We start from the raw sequence: 18862 nt of genomic DNA, 5'->3' as shown, positions 1-18862 counted from the left end.
ATGTACAGTGGTAAATTACATCACACTTTTTATGTTTTATTATTTAATCCGATCGACATTATTTTGCTAATTGGAAAACTATTCGATCGGCACTTTTTTGTCTGCACATTAATCGATTTTAATTGTGCTAATTGTATTTAAATATAATCGATTTCATTTCAACTAAAATTAGAATTAATTGAAACCGTTTTGCAAACGTTGTTACGTACGTCGAATAATTGCCGAGAGAAAATGATACAACGAACTGAAGAAATCGATCCGATTCCGAGATTAATTTTGAATAATGGATGTCTCGATGACAGAATCAGCATCCGCCTCTAACGAACGACGATCGATTAGGGGGAAATGACATTTGATAATAACGAGATAAGGACTGTTGGAGAGATCACATGTTGTCAATCAATTTACTTTTTAACTAATTGATAGTCCTAGTTTTTTTGCATGTTTATCGACAACTATATTATCTACAATTGTTATCTACCGTCATGACGTCGGAAGCTAGGATACCTAATTTGTTATTATATTTTAGAGTATTGTATTTAACCATTGACTGTTTATACGAACTGAACCTATTTGGCAAAACTTAGATTACTTTGCATTTTGCATTACATCTCTTTTCATCAGCGTCAATAATCCACAGTCAGCGCTCGGAGAGAATATCTATTTTTCAACCAATACGCTTTTCAGATTGTTTTCGATGATCTTGATCCACGTTTTTTTTTTCGGAGGTGTTCGCTGTGTCTTCCACCCTAAAGGGTTGACTTGGAGGGATGTCTAAGCCCTTGTAATTTACGTTTCTGAATGTGTTCTTCAATTGTACTCTGATTATCGCATCTTAAACGAAGGACTTCATTTTTAACATGATCTAGGAGTGCCTTCTAGAGTTTGCCTCAAGCATTGCATTTGAATACATCTATTTTAAGTATATGGTATGAAGTTGTTTTTTTTATATTTGATTATTAAAATTGAACCACCATCTGTTGAAATTATGTTTTAGTATCTTTTTTGTCTTTGAAGCAGTATTTCGAAAGTTATTAAGCTCATATTTTTTGATATCTCGATCTTTATTTATAGCAATACCAACATTTGATACTAAAGAAAGCTGCACTTGTATTTAATATTCATTTCCATCTATATATTCCGCATATAAATGATATGCGGATGGTCCTCACTTGAATTTATTGAAATAGACAATTATAATTTGCCTAAATGAGTTGTCACATCTTGGAGATGAGAGTAATTACAGCACTTCATGTTTAACGTTATTATTTAGTGCCATAACTAATATATAATAGTAAAAATGCTTTCCATTGCTTTTATTATAGGTCTTAGTTACTGTTGGCAATTTGTGTTTGTCTCTTATTAGTATTGCAATTGTAAGATGACTTATGCCATTAGCTCGTTTCTGCTATTATTTCGATTTCTAATATTTCTACTAAGAATATCACAGATATTTTGGACTATAATATATAGCACTCAAAATTGCATTTTCGACATTCCTTACTTTATTGTTTAATTTGAAAAGATGTTCTGCCGAAAACACTTTTAGAAATGTATGATGTTGTTGGTGTCATTACAAACTCTTTCTGAAAACTTAGTCGCTGATGAATCAACTATGTCCAGATATTTATATGCGGTGGGAAATATCCAAAAGGAGGGAAAATTGCTAAAATTGACTAGAACTATTAACAAAAGGTTTTCTGGTGCGTATTATGATTAGCAATGAAAAGTGGATCTACCACGACAATTTTAAATGTTTGTTTAATATATATTGTACCAATTGCTCTCAATTATTTTAGGGCTAAAAAATAAAAGTGAAATAAAAATAATCGAAACACATGCGAGCACCTATGTATTTTTCACTTCGAACGCATAATGTAATTAGTGTTAATTTCTCATTCAATAGTATATGTTTTCTAAAACTCAATAACGAAAATTGACAGATAAATGACGTTTTACGAATTATTCAAACGCCTGATAGGAGAGCGTTGTGTCTAAACGAAATCACTTTCGTTTACGTTGAATACTCGATGGCACACAAATGGCGCCGGATGAAAACGATATTCCGGATGACGTCATATGATTCGTTTGTTTTTGTGTTCATCAACTGACCTTAAAGAGTTTTTCCTTTTGGTACCAGACATCCTCGGAGTCGTCCGGCTGGGCATTGGCCAGCAGGTTGATGTCATCTCGTGACCTTGAGAGGATTTTCCTGCGAGATACCATTTTGCTTTTTGTTATCTTCCCATGAAATTCTGCAAAACAAAAAAAATTATTTATTAATTTGTCTAAAAATTTGTTACTGAGTTTACACATGTGTATCTTTTCCGGGCGGGTACATAATTATCTGAATATCCTGTTTATTTAATATCGTTAATATATTAGGTGTATGCATATATTTTGATCAGTTATATCTATTGCTGAAAATGAGAGGTCCAAATGTAAACAACTTTTAAACAGCATAATCTAACTGTTAAATTCGATGTTGTTGACATTCCTCTACCATAAAATAACAATTTCTGATTTAGTATTACGGAACGTTCGAATATAAATTTTCTACATTATTTTTGTTGAAATATTGATTTGTGTTGAAGAAATATGTTGCTGAAGCTCAAACAGTTTTAGAAACTGATGGTTATGCTATTCCGTTATATTTAAATTGTCGGTTTTGGTTTCAACGATTTAAATGTAATTAATTTGATGTCAGTGGCCTGGAGCGCTAAAATGAATTGGAAGAGTTATTGAACGAAAACTCAGACCAAACTCTCAGGGAATTTTTAGAAACTTATATGAGATCGGAAAGATCTAAAAATGGGAAAATGGGTAAAACACAAATTGATTGAACATTCCATTTCGATTAATTTCAACATCGTTGTTTTATTTCTTTTAAATCAAGAAATAATGCTTTGAAAAAGTTTTCAACGACATATTGTGGCATATAAATATTTGAAGAATTATGGAACATATTTTGTTTAATATATATTGTATCAATCCTTCTATAAATAATGATTGAAGTGACATTTCTCTGAAGCAGGTTACGAAATTATTAACATTAACATATTAGTGAGCGGTCAAACTTGTTAAGATTTGGTGAGGTATTGAAATGTTCGTAATACTTAAATAAAAATGCTGTAAAAACATCGAGTCTTAATTATAAACCTTATCGGCACTACCAACTTATCATATTAGTTTATTCAATTAACTGTGTAGCGTCTTTACTTTTTTAAACGAAAATCTAACTTTTTAAGATTTTTTAAATCTAAGTTAATGGTTGTTAAATGGTGACTTTGACTGTATCATGTCATAAAACGCCATTGATATAGATGAGTCTTGAATAATACGACCCAAAGGTTTACGACTGATCAGGCGAACATTATACTATATACGAGCTCATACTGATCACACCAAAGTAAGTAGAAAATCAAAGAATCAAGGCGATCTACTAGTGGACGAAGTTGATTTCTTGCTAAGTTGTGTTCATTCCATGTAATTGATCTGGACTTTGATAACTCATGGCTGAAAAACAAGAAGCAGGCTCTGGCGATCCAAAAAATGAAGATATTGGATATCCTAGCACTTCGTGAAAGTGTAGCAGAGCATCTAATCTTATTTAGAAAATTTCCTTGTGGTAGAAAAGAAATATGATAGCTACAACCATGTTCCTACTATCGATGAAAAAAAAACTTTACCATGCATTATGTTTTGAATTCATTTTGTCCGCCAAGGCGCGTTGTCCTTATGGAGGAACATTACAAAAAAACTACCAAAAAGTTTGAAAAGGACACTTTTATTTTTAATAGTCATAGAAGTAACACATTCAGGGATACTTATTGCAGTGTGCCTCTGGAAGGACAGATATACTGAAACGTTTAAAATCATTGTGATATTGTTTATTAAAATTTAAATTGTGTATGCTGGTTTCCATTTATTTAAATTAATATTAATTAATCACTATAATAAGCATTGTTTACCAATATACCGGAAGTTAAAAAATAATTTACATAAAATATAAGACATCTGGCTTTTTTCTGGGAATCCCTGATATCGGTTTCATTATAATAAAATATATCAATTTCGTTGGATTTTAATATAAATTCGACACAAGCATTTTTTTGTATTTGTAAAATTTTAAAATTATTATATTATCGTGAGTTGAGTAATCAGTTTGACTGTCTTCGTTTGAATTAAGCCATTTTAAGTTGTGAGTATAATTGATTTTACTATAGATAATGATAGATTTCATGTGACGCGAGTTTTATTACATAGATGTGAATTGACTTTTTTGGGCAATAAAATGTTTCGACATTTTAATGGATGCTTTTTATTCATGAGCTTTCTCAAATGGGAATAAGCTTTTAATAGATTGTTGGTAATTTGCAATATTTTCACGTTGTTTGACTTACTGATTAAATTTCTTCTATTTTTAAAACTTATGTTGGGGTTGTATATATTAGTTGAAATGGCCAGTTGGTTTTTATTCATTATCATTGTCAGTATTAGAGATTCAAATAATACTTATATTTGTTGTGAGATTTGAAGTATACGATGTACAATTTCTGCCAAACTGTACACTACATTCTCTATTATGGCTATTTTATTATGATTAGGTGAATAATTTAAAACCGATTTTGTTGGATTATATAATGGAAATGGTTGCCTATTGGAAAGAAAATTCACTCAAATAAATTAAAAATAGACTTTAGTAATTTCGAACAATGTCAAAATAATGTAACAATTTCAAGTGACATGTATTTTTTTAAGGTTGAAGGTTTCTATGTACTTGTGGACTATTGGAAGAGATTCATGTTCAATTAATGCTTCATGGTTTCATAGTTTAGACAATTTGTACTCATATTTTGATAAAGCTGTTAAAGTTGTAGATACGACTGTTCCTTTATATAATTGCAAGTTATTAGGGAAATGGTTAAATTCGTTTTAGAAACAACGCGAGATCTAATTTTGTAATGCAGCCAGTTTAGTTTGTCTGACCAGCAAATTAGTGTCCGTTTTCACGATAAGCGAATCTTGTTATTCTTTTTTTTTCGGATAATCAGTGAACAACATATTTAGCAAAATAGTTATTTGGGTAACTCCAGTTGGTTGACGAGTGGCAAGTTTTTGTTGCGCTTGTGTTAAGTCATCAGAGCTTGCAATTTTGTATCTTTAAATTGTCGAAGCTCTTCATGACGAGGCTGATCACTAAGATCGAAATAATACCTTTCATAACACATAATGTTGTTACCGAAATTTGACATTATAAATAGATTTCCGCGCTTCTTTTTGCTATCGTATCGTTTTTTTGTTTTTCGTTCTGATAGTCAAGAAGGTGATGTAACTAACATAAAAGTTGAATTTATTTCTTTTTAAGCGCGCTTTTCGAAGCCAAATTATTGATAGAAATTCGATTCCAAATTATTTTTTTTAGTAATATCATACTTCTGTCGTTGTAGATCTTCTGATTGAAACTGAACCAATTGATTCTCAGAAGCTTCTTTTAGGGTCAACTTTCACCATTAAGAGATAGACGCGGAGACTGGAATACATTATGGTTATGGGAAAGGGCAAGGGCAAGGTTCAGACCATACCGTGAATGCATCAACACTTTCCAGTTATGGTTTCCCAGTTTTTACCGCGTCAATGAATATATGTAGATTAGTGTTATCGTAATGGAAAATAAGGTTTCCTCTTGATCAATGCTGGTGGATTTCTTTCAATCTCCTGCTTCAGACCCATTAGTGGTTGATAGTAGATTGTCAAATTAATGGTTTGGTCATGTTCGAGCAGTTTACTAATTTACATCATTTTCTTTGCTCTCAGTGAGGGTTTTGAAACCATTTATGAAGTTTCTAGGGTTTCAAGCATCATGTTTTTCATGCACTATTGCCGTCTATTATCCACGTTTCATTGTTTTAGCAGTGATTGTAAATGTAAACTAACCCCCTAATTTTCCAATGTTAATTCATTTGATACCTAATTTTCGAACTTCTGGTGTCTACTCTTAGGCAAATGGAGACTATTGTAAAGCGTTTTATCTCAACACCGTTTGGCAGGTGAACGTAAGGTCAAGCGTTATCATGTAATACTATGACTTGCTTGCTTTCCTACCAATTAAATTGGTGAATTTCTTCTTTAGCGATATTTTTATTGAAATATCTGGAACGAATCCATTCAGTTGCAAATTTCTTCCACGAAATGGTAGTGCGTGTGTGGAACAAACAAACAAATTCGGTACAGCAAACGAACATTCTTATAGAGATGTGATTTTAAGGCTATGTTATTTTTCGAACAGACTTAATATCATATAAGCTCTTCTAATACGTAAAACAGTATTACATATAAAATATTTATACACTTAATATGTAACATAAAATAGAATGACGCGAATACTGATTATGTTAAGCAGTGTATTTTGTAAATATTTGTATGTATTGTTTGCCCAGCATTGCAAATGAATATAATACGAGAGCCCACGCTCAGCACAGAATCAAAACTAGATTGGTCACTTTCACCATTACAGCATAATCATTACTAAAATTAATTTGTATTTATATAACGGCTGAGTTTTCGACGTCGTCCATGGTGGAATAGTTTAATTCCTAATTTGCAATTGAAATCGTTGTCGGCCCGAAGAAGAAAAAAAAACTATGGAGTAAAACAATATCTTCGGCTTCAGCGGATGAATAAAATATCAGCGAGGATAATCAGCAACGGTCTACGCGACATTTGAAATGGAACATTCTATTCCGTGACCTTTTGTACGAGAGTCTTAATTTTAAAATGGTAATACCAAGAATTTCTACTGGAGTGGTCTTTATGATGAAATAAATAAATATATATGAATAAAGAAAATGTACTTGGTGTAAAGCAAAACTATATATTGAGATATTGAGTTGGTGCTGTCTGCAAACTTACCACCTGGTCATGTGACGTGTTTTAAGATTGGAGCGATGCCAAAAGATATTATTCGGCTGCTTTTCTAGACATATCTCAGGCTTTTGACAAAGTATGGCATACGGGCTTGCAGGTTAAACTAAACAAACTTCTCTCTCATCCGGACTATCAGTTATTAAAGTCGTATCTCACTGATAGACATTTTATTGTAAATCAAGGAGATGAACATACCGAATTAAATCCCATATATTCAGGAGTTCCGCAAGGTAGTGTACTGGGTCCAGTAGTGCATCTTCTGTATACGGCTGATCTGCCCACTACAAAAATAACTACAGTGGCAACATATGCAGACGACACAGCAATCTTAGCATCCCATGAAGATCCAGTTACAGCATCAATAAACTTACAAACCCACCTGGAGAAAATACAATTATGGTTGAAGACATGGCGCATTAAAGCCAATGAAACAAAATCCACGTATATAAAGTTTACCCTGCGTAGAAGAACATGTCGACCAGTGAATATCAATAATCGTCAACTCCCCCAAGCAGAGCATGTTAAATATCTTGGTATGCACTTAGATCGACGTCTAACCTGAAAGAAGCATATACTCTCTAAACGTAAACTACTTGGACTAAAATTATATCAAATGTATTGGCTCATCGGGTGCAAATCCAAGTTATCATTTGATAAAAAGGTATTGCTGTATGAGTCTATACTCAAGCCCATTTGGACATATGGAATCCAACTATGGGGTACCGCTAGCAAATCTAATATATCCATCATTCAACGGTACCAAAATAAAGTGTTGCGTGCCATTGTTGATGCTCCGTACTATATTTCAAATAAAGCGATACAACGAGATATTCCTCCAGAACCTAAACAAGTGTAATTCAACGTGTTTGTGTGAAGTATTTCGAAAGAGTGCCAGTGCATCCCAATGTATTCGCTAATATATATATATACTGGACATATGTAGACTTTAGAATAAGCTTTAGAATGAAGGAGCGATTTTTTGTCAATATAAATATTTTGGAGGTCAACTGTAAATAGAACGAATATTTCAATGGTAGTGTTTTAAATTATTTTTGTTTTAGGAATCGAGATAATGATATAAAGAAATGAGCAAGCCCCTTGAACACAATGCTTTCAAATACCTTGCTATATGCCAACAATAGCTTCGACATTTTCTTGTAGAGAAATAAATTGTGTTTTGAATAGGATTCCTCCTCGTGTGCATTTTCCCATCTTTGTTTGGCATGTATAATCACGACAAATTAAATTGGCTTGTTTGTGAAATTAATGCTTTATTTTCATTAGTATGTCATGTGTTTTGATAGTGAAGCTGAATTTTAATAAATCTATTTATTCAATAATGATGGATCGTATAACAGTTAATAATAGTTCCTTATTCCGTTACTTTATTCTTGTATTTTATGTTGTTAATATTTTTATTGAAATTAATATATAAAGATGGCATAATGTTTCCTTAAAAGCATATTTTAGCGTTCATGGGGCTGTTAAATTTTGAGAGTGCTGTGTAAGTGTTAGTTGGAAAATAACAATGGAAGGTTACAATATTGAACAACGCATAGAAGTTATATGATACTATCAAATCGAAAACAAACATTGTGATGCTGAGTAGATTATTCATCATCTGGGACGTTTATATCCAAACAAGAGACATTGCTGCGAATTTTTTTGTTTTGAAAATTTTTTGCAGATTTTAGCATGACTCAACTTAACTTTTTTGTTGAAGAATTGATTTATGATTGCTCTTATGTAAAATTATATACATTCAGTAGCTAAAGATGTGCTGACCATAACCATCATAGAACGTTCGTTGTCTTGTTTCCAAAGTGCACTTGCAAAAAAATGGCACCACAGTGACAAACAAGTAATTCTTAATAAATGTGTGGAAAGTGATACAATGCAATCAAAAAGTCTAATATCAAAAAGATATTAGAACATCGAACGAATTCAACATAGAAAATTTATATCTATGATAATTGAACTTTTAAAAACTGTAGCCGTACGATTATGTGTTGTAAAATTTGCGAAAACCTACATTTTATCAAAATGTCTGAAAATCGCTCAAGATTAATTGAAAATTCTTATATTTTATGTAATTTTTGCGTCTAATTGTTCTGCGCAGGTGATGCTCAGGAAATTGTTAAATATAGATATTAGGTACAGTTTCAGTGACTAATTGTTATAGCTCATAAAAATAAAATAAATAAATAATAATTATACGTTTAAAATTGGATTTTCTTATCAAAATAGTATATTAATTAACTGTGAAATGATTGATAGTAACCTTGGATTAGAAATGTGTCCAAATAATTTTGAATAAATATCCTTTAAGAGCGTTTTTTTACAATCAAACGGAAATCACACGTACGTAGTATTGGTGTATAAGGTGGGTGGGTGTGGTAGGTAATTACAAACGACCGTTGTTCCCAAGCACATTTTCGCCTCTTCTAATGGGCGTATCCCAGGTTGATTTTAAAGGTTATATTGGGTAACCTTAAATGTATATTTAGAAGAATTATATAACATGTATATTTAAGTTATCAAGAAACGTACAGTCACGATTCTTTGATGTTTTTTTGTTCTACTTGTCAAAGATGGATAAGCGAGAAGCAAATGTGATAGATGTGTTCACCTGTTATTCTGGTCAGAAACAAGAGAACTATTATAAAAAAAAATGGGTATTATTTTGAAACTATTTTACATACTTTGTCGTCACGTTTTATTGTTTTTGTTATTATTGCTGATACCTGACAACTTTTTTTTCGGTAATAGACACAATACTAAATACAGAGTCATGTGAATTCATATTACGAATATTAATAAATATTTAAAAACATGTTGAGTTAGTGAGTATCTGAAGTCGGTAATAACTATATCTTAAGGGTATATTTTAGCCTAGATGTGTGAAAAAATCGACTTTTTGATCTTACAAAGAGCTTTTTCAAAATTAAAATTATTTTCGGAGATATAGATCTTTTAGTGATGTGATATTTAAACTGCGGAATCCAAAAACGAGATTTTAAACGCTTTTTTCTAGAAACTTTGGATTTTTGTCAAAAATATGAGAACCGTCTTGAAAATAGCAGTTTCGAGAAAAATGCGTTTAAAGTTTTGTTTAAATGCCTGGTCACTAAACTAGCCATATTCTCGAATTTTGAAATATCCTCTTAAGGGCATATTCTTAGAGGGAAATATGAAATTTCTTGACAAAACTACGCATTTAAAAGGAGTTTTTTTTTCTAAGGGAACAAAGATAATTGAAAGGCAAAATCCAAAGTAATCAGACTACTTAGTAGGACATTTTTTTCGGTTCGTTTCTTTTACCTATATATGAAAATCGGCATTTATTGTGAATGAGGGAAACTTTCCTTATCGTATACAAAATATTGCCCATTCCTAGGCATTGATTTTCCCCATTCCCATCTGTCCAAATACTTAGAACAATACTATCAAACTATAACGAATAATACCGACTAAATTTTGGTAACGTCATATAATGTGATGTGATTCAAAACTACTAATGCTTGGTGAGGTAAGTTTCCGAAGTGAGCCATTATTTGAAGTTTCAAAATTACTTTTTTTATTGATTTTTTTATTAATGTTTAAGTCCAATAATCCAACTTTCGTTACAATGTTACTTCTTCATGCACTTTCGCCCTCAACGTCAAATTCAATGTTCTTATACTTGAGACGAGCTGGAATAAGAAATAAAAGAAAAAAGTAGAATCGTAAAATTTGATATGCTTTAACAAAAAATTTGAGCACAATGTATTTTTAACGTCTTGTCTTCTTCATGGCAGATAGGTATTTGTGGCTCTAATATTACTTTTATAAATTCCATAATGTTTCACTAACAATTAGTCGTTCAGTGACGATATATCTAATACATATACGAAATGAAATATGCTTTTAATGCAAATTATCTGGACTTTATATTTTGTTTATATTTAAGATAATGATAATATATTCCATATAACAAAAATATTTTCCATGAATATTAATGTACTTTTCCATTAACTGGAATCAGTTTTCGTAGTACTTTTTCCATTCCGATTGAAGTAACTTTAAACTACGAATTTGTACGCATAAACTGCATCTTTAGATTTTGAAAATGGTTTTGAATTGATTATCCGGTAATCTGGTTGGTATTAATCTGTGGGAATAAAAAGTCATATAGGGTAAAAATCGAGAACATTTTCCTGCTATCATTTCCCATCACGTTTGATGTGCATAATGAAGACAACAGTGTATTGAGAACTACGCTGCATTCACACATCCGTTTAAACAATAGAAATTTTGAGGACCCAAAATACCCAGTGCACGGTAAATGAATGTATCCGTAGTGACCTTGAGGCATATCGAATTTTACATCGTGGAATAACGGTTAACAAATTACCCAGAAATATAATCTCAGTTGTTGAACACGGGCGGGGTGCCAGCAGCGACAACTAGAACACGATAACGAATAACTGGCAACCCCTAGACGTTTATCTGGGATGTTATTGAAGGGTATTTCGATCATTCAGTAACCGACCATCGTTTGGTTTAGACGTGCCACCATCGACTGCCCAAGCCTCGTCTCCAGGTAACACCGCTACCATCCGTTTTATCTATACTGAATTTTCCACATTTTTTATATTGCCAACAAATAACGGTCACATAATGTAAATACCACTGTTTCATTTCGTCTTACCTCCATTTACCGATACCCTAAAGTGGTGACCCCGACGTGATCTTTTTTCAATATTTTTAATTCAATTCGTTTTCGATTTTCTTTTGTTCCTTCAACATTACATTCATTCAAACATTTGTTCCTCATTAAATTTTATTTTAGTGCTGGAACAATGAACCTTAAATTTCATTTCATTATTTGCATTTAATTTTTTTTATAATTCTTTTGTCCAAATTTTATTTCTTTCACAATCCTTTGAACTCTTAGAGATTTTTACATTACTATTTAATCATCAGCATCTCGACTAAACATTTCTTTCGGCGCTATGTTTAAATCATAATGTCTTCTTTCGCTCGTCGTCTTCGTTATATTGGCAGACTTTTTGATTTGAAAGGCTTTGGGCAGCTTCGGTCGGATACCATCGTTATTTGTTTTTTCAATTCAAGTGTCAAAGCGACGAGGAAGCGACGTTATCTGTAGGACCGAAAGATATCAACAGCCGTACTAGACCGCAACCGTACCAACCACAACCGTTTTGATTTAGCATATCCAAATGTTTAAAATTCTTTTCATGCATCATATTGTTTTTATTGCTTAAAATATTTGTATGTAAAATTCTTGCAGGGGAGTATTGTAGCGACCTTGAGGCATGTCGAATTTTACATCGTGGAATAAGGGCCAACAAAGTACCCAGAAATATAATCCCAGATGTTGAACGCGGGCGGGGTGCCAGCAGGGACAACTATAACACGATAACGAATAACTGGCAACTCCGAGACGTTTATTTTGGATGTTATTGAAGGGTATTTCGATCATTCAGTAACCGACCATGGTTTGGTTTAGATGTACCACCATCGACTGCCCAAGCCTCGTCTCCAGGTAACACCGCTGCCATCCGTTTTATCATTTGTATTTTTCACATATTTATATAGCCAATAAATAACGGTCACATAATGTAAACACCACTGTTTCATTTCGTCTTTCCTCCATTCACCGATTCCCTAAAGTACCCGAGATTAATTGTTCAAGTTATTGTAAACAACACAAATCGGTCTCAGTCTTTTAATATATTCTCTATATATTAAATATGGCAACATTGGATCTCTTTAAAACCCACTTTTACTTTGTTAAATTGCTATCGCTACAAAGTAAAAACAAAATCGCGACCAGATTCTTAATATCCGTACGATTGTTGATCGCCTCTCTTAATTAAAGAGGAATTTGGGGGCAAAAAATCTATAATTAAAACTTTGAACTTTCCGTCTTACATCACAAACTGTTTTTGTAATTATTATAATAAATTTACATTGATTATTGAGCAACTTATACTTAATATAAGTAGCGAAACGCCTGTTAATAATTCAAGAGTTTTCATAAAATGTGTGTTAAATTTATGCAGTTGATTTATAACGATGATGTCTGTTATAGGACGGTCAGTTTTTATTAAAAAAATAATTCAATAAAACCACCAAGGTCGTAAAAGGATAAATAAAAAATATTTTATTATTTATATTGCACCATATTACAACAAAACACAGTACAATTGTAGCTGTTCTTTACAATCTTCAACATTGCATGTTTTAATTATTATTAGGTTTTTTAATTTCTTTGGTGTTGTTATTTTTATGGGCATTTTTCTTGATTTTCTTTATCACTTTTTCATATTCTAAACCCATTGCATGATTTTTATAATTTTATTTACTGTTTTCCTGAAATAAGAAGTTACAAACCAGATGAACCTGAATTTGTAAGTTCGAAATGAGTATATAGTTATAAGATCTGAATGTGCGATCTTCAATTTTTTTGTTGATTTATTCATTGTTTTAGCTTTAGCATTATTACCATATTGTCCTCTTACTATATTTTCGGTAGTATTGGGATATGAATAATTTTAAAATAAGAATATATGTTATGGTATGAAGTATGGGCGTAAAATCTTGTTTTGAAATCACTGCAAATGTCATTATTTGGGCATTGAATTCCCCCGAGTTGGTTGAAAATGACCCGACCGGTCTAAGGATTGTTTTATATAGTAAACAACTCTAACAACTAACACTTGTAATCTGATACACGAACAGTAATAATTGTTTAAAAAGCAGCTTTAAAACTCTTGCTTGTCTTTTTCTCAAATGTATGAAATTCATATTTTGAAAATCAAATTAATGTATAGAATTAGGCTTTAGAGTTTGGATTTTTGTTATGAAAGATCATTGTTACTTGAGTTTTTGGTATGGTGATCACTGTTTTTCTAAATATTTGAGGAAGGACTAAGTAAGAAGCATGGTGTTGTATAGAAATATCTCATTTAAAATATTTTATAGTACTAGTATTTATTTCGCTAGTAATAATTGGACGTGTTAAATATTAAGCTTTTATAAAATCTCATATTTTATTTTTCTTCTACTATAGGTTAACAGTGAAAATGATTGTGATTGTTATATAGCCCATTTACTATCATTATATCTTCGATACTAAATAAGTTGCATTTAGTTTTTAAAAATAGTCTTTAGTCAATTTATTCAATTTATTATATTATCAGTTTTTCTGAACTGTTTAAATCAAGTTTATTGAGTTTCATTATCTGCCTAATCATTGTGTAGGATAATAGTACCAACATGTAAATAAAAAATCCCAATGATAACTAATTTAATTATTTATCTTTATTTTTGAATAAATAATTTTAGAGTATTGAATAAATGTTGTTTAAAAACTTTTGATTTATTCAAAATATAATTGAAAATATAACATAATTGCGATTTGTCATTTATATCTGTTAAGTTGTTGTAAGTGTTTTTTTTATTCCAGAATTGTACTCCGTCATTTTTATTTCTCTATTTCTTCTCTATCCCCTTCGACTTTATTCTATTTGTAATTCCATTAAATTATATTATGCTCCTGTCAGTCTAACCCCAGTTCTTTTGTTATTTGGTATTAAATATACGGATACAATATACAAGGTGATTTTAAAATATATAGATTTGATCTCATGGAAGCGAAACGTTTTTGAAAATGTCTTTTTTTGAAAAGTATGAACATCGTAGATCAGAGGTAATCAAAAGTTAAACATGGCGGACATCGCAATCATTCGTATTTTAATTAAATGATAAAAATTATTCATCATCTGTAAATGGTGGTGATTTGTGTTTTGTACAAATTTTTATATCTAAATGACCCAATATCTTGATATTTCGTTAGCGCCGACCACATTTATATTCAGTAAGTCATTTTTCTACTATTACAAATTAAAGGTGAATAATAATTAAGAGTTTTAGCTAAAATTAAAAAAAAATTAGCTAAATTTCAATTGTTTATGACAAGACATGATTGAGATACCTTATCTTCGTATTTTTTTTGCATTTTTTCTTTCTATTTTATAATATAAATTCCCACTAAAACGTCTTACATTCATATTCCGATGTATTATATAATGTTAGTATACAGTTAATAAGCAATGAATGTTGGGCGAGAAAAAGCAGTATCAGTTATTATGCGTTTCATTGTGAAGTATTTTGTTAAACGGCAATAAAATTATCAAATAACCCAAATATTGTCGAGGTATACACGGAACAAAATGGCGATGGCATCCCAGGCATAGTGAAAAACTATAGATGTATCTGTAAAGTCGATAAACATATGTTATATTATCTCTTTAGAATAGTGTTACGAATGAGATATATATAAATCAGATTAGAATTTTGTTGTACGTCAAATCCAAACTGAACTAAAACTCAGAGTTGATACGGCAACATTTCGATGTTTAATTTGCATCATTCAAATTAGATGCAACATTCAAATTTAGATGAGGTAGGTAGAAAATAACTTTGGATAGACTATATTAACATCTATATAACAGTAGACATTGGATCAGTAGTTTTCACCGTACCCTCGTAATTATTTCTAATTAAAAGATATCGTACTGTAATACCCATTTATTAGTAGTCCATTGCTAGATTGCTTCATCACGTTACCGTAGCTAAAACAAAGTCCGCCTCGTTCAGCGAAACAATTTTAAGTGTGCTTCTCGCCTTGATATTCAACGCTTCTCGAAATAATACATAAATAAAGAATAACCGTGATGGCTTTCATGGAGAAGTTATCGCCGAATGTGTCATGTATATTGTTATTTCGAACAGGTTATGCAATGGGACGCGTCAGGCCCGTCGAACAAAGAAATTATTTGAAAGTTTATTGTCACCTAACGCTGAACGGCGAAGATGTGTTTCATTCGGCTTGAATAATATTCATTTTCACTTTCATCATTTGTTGTTGTGAAACACAAAAGAATTTTCAATTAGCAAAATAAAATGTTTTAAATTTAAATTTTAAGCTTACTGAATATTAGTTATTTAAATAAATTGTTGTGTAAAATATAAATTAAGTGTTAATTAGTGATGAAATATCTGACTTTAGAATAAACTAATCGTTGTTTAACGTCTTTAAACTTGATACATATAGTAGAATATAGGAATTTCTTAATGAATAATTAATGATAATTTTTCATTTTTCATGTTCTAATCTGTGATTAGATGGTGTTGTAATATGCGATAGAATCCGTAGATAGTATTACTGCTCAGAGGCTCAGATAATTGCTGGATAGAAAATATCTTCAAACATATAGATATTTTTCACATTTCATATCATTCCGATTATTCATGTATAAGTTAATAGGTTAGTGAAACAATCGATTAAACATTGATTTTAGTGACAAAAATACTGTCGAAAGTGAGATAGAGAATATATAGTAATGAAATCATTTATTATTGACTCATAAATTTTCCTTCAACAATATATCGTTAATTTGTTCAGTTGGCGTCTGCTGAGATATAAACTAAATACACAGCAGGACTTTATTATCATGAATATTCTCTGTCGATATGGATAGCTCTTCTAGACTAACCTATTGTAACAGATCCAATAGTCATCACCAGGTAAAATACACAATAGAAAACTTTTTGTTTTCGTGGCAAGCAGTAAAACGGCGGTATTGAAACATTCGAAATAGAACTATCAGTCAATTCGTTTTGTAGCTTTTGTGTCCCATTTTTTGAAGCCTTCTCATTGGATGTAAACATAAATAAACTGAATCATGAAGTACAAAAGTCTGAAAGTTCCTTTATTCTAGATGTTTCGTTATCGTATCGACATATCTTAGTCATCCAGGCCGATATTCTTCATCCTTGTGGTTCTTTGTCAATTTTGACTTTTAAATCACCACTTTTAGAACGTTGAAACGAAAATCGACATAGGGATATTCATATTCGACATAGAAACATGGCACTATAATAAGTTAAACGTATTTGGTTTGTCTAGCCAGCAGGTTTCGTTAAATTAAACAACAAAATTAATAAATGCAGAGAAGGAAATGTACTAAAATTGTGTATTCGTGGAATAACTCAAAAATGTTAACTGGAAAACTACTCTATTATTTTGAGAAATGTTAATATAACTGCTTTAAGATTTTGGTTAATTTATTTAACCAGTATATACCGCATACCAAAATATATGTAGTCACATAATTCTGATATTTATAATGTTGAACCCTCTAGTAGCCCAAAATAGGTGCTAATATTAAACATGGGAAAATGTTATATAACTAACTAAAAAACTAATATACATTCTTTCATCACAAGCAAATATATTGATTTGTCGATATATTCTTATAGACATCAATGTATTTGTCATCATTATTTGTAGTAAAAATTTAGTATATATCATTTTCTTGATAACACATTTATGGTCATAAATAAATATCGTAAAATAAAAAGAGGTGTAAACTGTTCTTTTTAAAGAATATATACAGAAATAGACATAGATACTGATAAAGAAAGCTCTGATACACTTGAAGCTTATAAAATGGAAGAGTTATTGGATTATTAAAATGTATAAGTTATTTAATAAAAATTCATGTTAAACAACTTCAAGAAAAGCATTAAAGTATATATATGATATTGGTGTAAATAATTCGATTATTATAAACTCTTGCGTAAAAATTGTAAGCAGATAATGATGAATAATTTTTAATAATACATTTTTTGTAACGTTTTATATGTATATATATATAATCTATTATATATATATATATATATATATATATATAATCTATTATATATATATATATATATATATATATATATATATATATATATATATATAATCTATTATATATATATATATATATATATATATATATATATATATGCTATGCCCATATCAAATGAATAAATTGAACTATGTATCAACAATATCAAACCAAGTCGTCTTCTTGCACGAATGGCTTCTTTTTAGGCCCACTTTGCGAGAGTTTTGATATATTATTGCAGCTTTAATGGGAAGTTTTGCCGCAAGCAGCGTTCTCAATAAACAGAACTTTGTGGTTACCACTTCAGATTGATGCTGAGTAGATAGGCTGACCAGATTTTTCAAAGGTTAGATTAATCATTAGATCGATGCTAAACCAATATCCTCTTTCGATAAAGTGTCGCTATGTTGCCAGAAAGATGGGAGAAAGTTGAGGAAATTGATGGAAATTATTTTTATTAATATATTATGTAAATATTCCCTATAATTGCCTATTTAAAGTTTAGTTTAAACATGATCGGAATGCATTGTTACGTTACTTTAGAAACACAAGATTACGTTATTGCGTAGGCTTGACAAAGAAAAATTATGACGATATAACACACCATTTTATATTTAATGGCTTTTAAAATATATGCTAAATCGCACACACCTAACTATGATGAAACAGTTAATTTGTATTAATACCACCTGAAAATATTTCGAATATTCCGTGTTTATAATGATATCGCGAGAAATATAAATATCTGGATGATCCTTTTTTGTTTAATACTCAAGAACAAAACAAAAGAACAACGAAGTCATGACAAAAGCGGTTAGCGTTCATTCCGCATTTCGAAAACGTTTCTATTAATTATTATTACACCGCGAAAATAAAATGATCCAGTGGCGGTTTTTGCTAATTTTCGATATTACTTGGTTCTTTCTCTATTTATACGTGGTGTCGTAACAGCGTCGTAGTAAGGTTCCACTTATTTATCACTAAAAACGTCAAATTTAGATTCGTGCCTGCATTTTTGCGTCGCGGCCTACTTTCAAAAAACTGATCTTGTTTTAGTTTTCATTCCGTACCGAGAAGTAAACATAAAAACCTTTCCATTTTAAATGGTGATTATGCAACTTTCAGATATAATGTTAACAATAAGTATAACGACAGTTATGTACGAGTACTGATCAGAAATTAAACTT

The 18862-nt window shown here is 30.8% G+C and overlaps 1 protein-coding gene across 3 annotated transcripts in view; it reads right to left on the bottom strand.

Moving 5' to 3' along the window:
* The window catches only part of LOC143196405 (uncharacterized), a 60602-nt gene that overhangs the window by 29675 nt on the left and 12065 nt on the right, over nucleotides 1-18862 (bottom strand). For all 3 annotated transcript variants that reach the window (XM_076404069.1, XM_076404068.1, XM_076404070.1), the window contains exon 2: nucleotides 2113-2255. In XM_076404069.1, coding sequence (XP_076260184.1) covers nucleotides 2113-2226 — 114 coding nt within the window. In that variant the 5' untranslated portion in view covers nucleotides 2227-2255. The remainder of the gene's footprint in view (nucleotides 1-2112; nucleotides 2256-18862) is intronic.

This window comes from Rhynchophorus ferrugineus, unplaced genomic scaffold (assembly GCF_030347505.1).
Source record: "Rhynchophorus ferrugineus isolate W39M unplaced genomic scaffold, kcgeb_rfMv2 rfM4, whole genome shotgun sequence".
In the NCBI taxonomy this organism is placed as follows: domain Eukaryota; kingdom Metazoa; phylum Arthropoda; class Insecta; order Coleoptera; family Curculionidae; genus Rhynchophorus; species Rhynchophorus ferrugineus.
Note: the sequence above shows the minus strand (reverse complement) of the source record. Positions and strands in the feature narration are given on the sequence as shown.